The sequence below is a fragment of the Alosa pseudoharengus genome, unplaced genomic scaffold (assembly GCF_046254945.1).
Source record: "Alosa pseudoharengus isolate Yale_2024_CS ecotype anadromous, Long Island Sound unplaced genomic scaffold, YU_APseudo_1.1 YU_APseudo_1.1_scf_14, whole genome shotgun sequence".
Lineage (NCBI taxonomy): Eukaryota > Metazoa > Chordata > Actinopteri > Clupeiformes > Clupeidae > Alosa > Alosa pseudoharengus.
Window position 1 is genome coordinate 7,322,242 of NW_027468609.1, and position 5,000 is coordinate 7,327,241.

The window sequence follows — 5,000 nt, forward strand, 5'->3', positions numbered from 1 at the left end:
TAAACATAGCATATTTGCTGACAACTGTGCCACTGGCTATGTTTCAGATATTAAAAATGGGATCTCAAGGAAGGTTGCGGTATTGGCGATGGTCCACAGATTCTGCTGTGACATACACTTAACAGGACGTCCCAACATGAGGAGGCAAGTCTGAACTCTCGTCTCTCACGCCGTTCCTCAGTGCACTGGTCAGTTGGTCAGGCGGCTGAGGATCGCTCCAAAGAGAAGAAGCAGCGCATGCTGGGCTCGAGCCCACAGATAAAAAGCTCAGAGTGATTGAAAGTGATAGAGAAGGGGATTGTACACTGTGCGTATGACAGCGAGAGACCGAAAGAGAGAGGGGAGAGAAAGAGAGGGAGGGAGAGAGAGAGAGAAAGAGAGGCATTAGTGCTTGTGTGTTGGGCAGAGAGAGAGAATTAGTGTGAGAGAAAGAGAGAGCGCATTAGTGTGCGTGTGTGTGTGTTTGTTTGTGTGTGTGTGTGTGTGTGCGCGCGCGTGTGCGTGTATGTGGGGAGGGGAGGGGGGGATTTTCCATGTGGCTTTTCTCTTGCTGCCCTTGAGCATCCAGGGCATAGCCGCGCGCCTGCAGAAGTGAGCTGAAGTGCAAGAGGTGCAGCACTTACGCGTCGCTTGAAGTATTTTTCTGACTTTCGATGAAGCTTACGCACTTGACTTTTAAATTCTCCTTCTTTTGATTACTGTTTTCAGAACCAGGGCGCTGTCCCGCCGCCGCCTGTCGAGCGGCCAGTAACAGTGAAAATACCTGGAATGAAAAGTCAACAGCGGAGAACAGAAAAGACGCCAACTCCTTTGAAGGCAGTGACTCAACGTTACTGAGAAAGAGGCTTTTCAGCACTGTTTTATCGGGCTCTGATTCACTGGAATATTTATATATATACACTTCTCTGCAAGTTCGTTCCGGATGACTTAGGTGAGTAGCACACCGTCTCTTCTGACCTGTGCGCGACGGGTGTAGTTGGGCATGCCCTGCGGTGAAGGTACACGCAGGGCGTTGGCGCGAGATATTTGAAAAGTGAAAACATTTACATTTTTACACTTTATGCACACAACAAGCTATGAAATCGTCTTCTATGCAGTTGGGATAGGCTACCTACAAAATGTACTTTCACATTTAGTGGTTCTACTGGCGATTTAGAAGTCTTCACTGTGTTGCATACTTTTAATTGCAGTCTTGATGATAGATGCAGAGAGGGAGAGAGAGAGAAAGAGAGAGAGAGTGGGTGTGTGTGGGTGTGTGTGTGTGTGTGTGTGTGTGTGTGTGCGTGTGTGTGTGTTTGAACGTGCAGTTTCACTGAGGCTGTGGTGGTAGTTCAAATCTGTAGGCTAAGCTTGCATTGGTGTCATGTCCTCCCTCTGATCATTCATGATGCCGATGTCAGCAGTGGGCCCTGCCTGCTGAAATCACTCATCTACAGATGAGAGACACATGGGAAATATTCGTCTGAAGTTTGAAGTCGCACTCCGGGTCCTAAAGCAAGCTCTGTTCCTCAGTATCAGTGTGTGTGTGTGTGTGTGTGTGTGTGTGTGTGTGTGTGTGTGTGTGTGTGTGAACCTGCCTGTCTGTTTGTGGCCATCACTTCCCCTGTTCAGACAAGTATGTAAAAGTTTATTTTGATTTCCGGGGTGTATCTGTGCCTACCCTTATGTAACCCAGCACTACCTTCTCTCATGTTGCTGTGCTCGCTGTTGCAGGACTGCAGTGGCTGGGTGTGTTTGCAGCACTGTGACTGATGGGTCTGCATGGGAGAGCTTTCCACGTGGGCCCAGGGATTGCTCTGACGTTCCCAGTGGAGACCGTGCACTGAGGGCTGAGTGCTTTCCTGTTCTTCCCGCCCTTGACATTCATTCAGGGGACTGGCAAGCCTGAGGGGGGATATGGAGCGAAGATTTTTTCCTGTAGCTCAGAGTGCGTGACATGCGAGCCCAGCATGTCCATCAGAAGCCCATGGACTTCAGCGTCGGTGTGGTCACTCCTCCACGCGTTCACACGTGCTGAGAGTACAGTTTCTGGATGTTTCCGCGAGACAGTCGGTTTGATTCGGTCCCACTAGGAACTTGGACCCGATCCAGTCCCCGCACGGCCGTCCCCTGCGCACCCTTCCGCCCCTCCACCGCGCCTCCTTTCCGCACACTCCCCTTGCCATGCACGTGCGGGCCGGGACTGGGCCGCTGCTTGTCCTCCTGCTGCACGTGGTCACCCGCGCCCTGGGCCAGTACGACCTGTGCAAGTCGCTGGTGAACACGGACGACGGCGCAGTATGGGAGGAGTACGCGTGCCAGCCCAAGAGCAGCTCCATGAAGGACTTCATGCGCATCCGCGTCGAGCCCCTCGGCGTGACGTGCGGGAATCCGCCCGAGCGCTTCTGCACGCTGGTGAGTCTGCCCACTGGCTGGGTGCACTTCTGCATCAGGCCTGCTTGTACAACATCAGGACAGACACACACATGCATACACACACACATGCATACACACACACACACACACACACACACACACACACACACACACACACACACACACACACACACACACATACATAAAGAGATTCCTCAGTGTCAGTTTCACATACACATATACACACACACATACACACACACACAAACACAAACAAACACACACACACACACACACACACACACACACACACACTGATTTGTGAACACTAGTAATTAGGAACAGCATGGAGCTGGAGAATCCTTTTGATCCCTTTATTCTCTGTAGTGCATCTTGGTTATACAGGAAGAGTCTGAGCACCAGTCTGTTGGAAATTTGGGGTCTTATCATTCTCTTTTTGAAGGCTCTTTTTCAAAAAAAAAAAAATTGGCACAATATTCAAGTTCAACAAAGATATGGAAATGCCCACATTTATACTGCCTGGAAAGGGATGTACAGCCATATCAGTTTTTCCCTAAATAAGTGTTTTCCTTTGCACATATTTTATTCAAATTCCTTAGAGGGTGTAGAGAAGTGCCTTGGCTTTTGGCCCCTAGCATTGCAGCTTGCAGCTATCTTTATGCATGATTTTTTGAATTTGAGTCTTATTATGGACGACATGGATGGATGAAGTTCTTCCAGTACTGTGGGCAAAGTGGCGTAAGGCCTCTGTACAGCTGCCAGTGTGCATGCATATACTAGCCCACTCAGAGATCAGGATGGTGACACCAGTCTCTCAAAAAGCATCAAGAAACAGCATGCAGGTGTTTGTTCTCAGTAGTTGAGGGGAATAAAGGTTGTGATATGTTTTCCAGACTTTAGATGCTGAGGATGCTGAAATCAGATTTTAAAAAAAAGTGAGAGTGAATAGGAATGAATTCTGAAGAAGTAGCAACCCAGATGATGAAAGGGATTTTCTGTGCTGAGGGCCTGGGCTGAGTGTCACGGAGGGTTGTGTCAGATATTGACTCTGTCTATTAAAATTCAGCAGATGCTGGTTACCGAGCAGGGAGGTTGTGAACCAGAAGAGAGCACTGGCAGTGGTGCCAAGCCTGGGCAACTCTGCACCACCATCACCATTAGTTTCGCAACCTCCTGAAATCCCAAACACTTTTCCCTCTCACTCTCCTACTCTTTTCCCATTTTTTTTATGTTTTACATTTATCTCCGTTCTTTTCCATTGCGATCTCTAAGCGCTTGCCAGTGTGATGTATTGAATGGCAGGTTGGTATGAGAGCGGCCAGCTTAAGAGAGTGTTACTATTCCATTACGGTTAAAAGCGCATGCCCGGCAGGGCCCCTCCCCCAGCCCCCTTATTACATGTGCTGGGTTAGCAGCAAAGCCTCTGACGTAATGATGGATAAAGCCCTCAAAAAATGTAGCTGTAATAAACGGTGACCTCATCTGATGGTTACATAATTATTCTTTTTGGCAAGAGATAAATCTGGATGAAGTGTTGAGTTATGATACTCACTAATGGCTCTTTATCAGTAGGAAAAAGCGAACAAACAAACAAGCCAGCGAACAAACAAACAAGTGCACAAACAACTGCACATTTGGTGCATGAGCTGACATCTTGGATAATATTGTTTGTTAAAATGGATGGGGGATCACAAATCACTGGAACAGAGCGTTTTCTTTGGACTGTTTTGTCCCTGATTTGGGTAGTGTCTCAGAGACACTGAAGAGCTGGATCATAACTCCCATCCTTTTTTAGTAGCACAGCACAGTATGGACACAGAAGAGCTCCCTTGGCTCTCCAGCGCTGCATACAAATTATGTGAAAAGGTGCCAAGAAGTTCAAGCTGAACATCGATCAAGGATCGATCACGGGGAGGTAAAGCAGAGCTCTAGCAAAGCACATACATATGTAATATTGAGCTGACTGCACCTATATCACTTGGCCAAACACTCATTGATACAGGATATCCTCCTGTGTTCAAACTCTCCAGTTGCTTGGCTCAAGTCAAAGTAAAGCGAATTGTATAACAATGCAAAATCTATTTGCTAATTTGATACCCTGAGCAAGATAAGCACAAACATAGGGATGGGCAAAAATTTGGTTTTAAATCGAAAATCGAGTTTTTCATTCAAATATATTTGTTTTTATGAAAATCGATTTTCTCTTTAAATTCCATCACTGAAAAATGATCTGACATAGGCTATTTCCAAAGTCTCTAAACTTTATCCAGCTGCTGCTATAGGCAGCAAATATAAGCAAGATCTGATGTCAAAAGTGATGGAGCCATATAGATCCATAAGCATCTATAGAGGCTTAGGCCTACTGCACACACACAAAACAAAAACAAAACAAAGTCATAAACTTTTTTTGTTATTTGTAGTTTATAGGGGTGGAAAAATTGATTAAAAATCGTAGATTGGGTTTTATGTGAAAAAATCGGAGATTTCTTTTTTAGGCCATATCGCCTACACAAAACATCGGTGGGTCAAACATTATTGGCCCGGCATTTAAATTAGGATCCATAATGTTGTTCAAGTCATTTAAATTAGGATCCATAATGTTGTTCAGGTCATTTAAATTAGGA

The 5,000-nt window shown here is 46.3% G+C and overlaps 1 protein-coding gene across 3 annotated transcripts in view; it reads left to right on the forward strand.

The window, feature by feature from the left end:
• Positions 1-524: 524 nt before the first annotated feature.
• Positions 525-5,000, forward strand: part of ntng2b (netrin g2b) — a 36,469-nt gene continuing 31,993 nt past the window's right edge. For 2 of the 3 annotated variants that reach the window (XM_076283657.1, XM_076283659.1), the window contains exons 1-2: positions 581-931; positions 1,714-2,394. In XM_076283657.1, coding sequence (XP_076139772.1) covers positions 2,164-2,394 — 231 coding nt within the window. In that variant the 5' untranslated portion in view covers positions 581-931; positions 1,714-2,163. Of the gene's footprint in view, positions 932-1,713; positions 2,395-5,000 lie in introns of all 3 variants that reach the window. The other variant, XM_076283658.1, reaches the window with a different exon arrangement.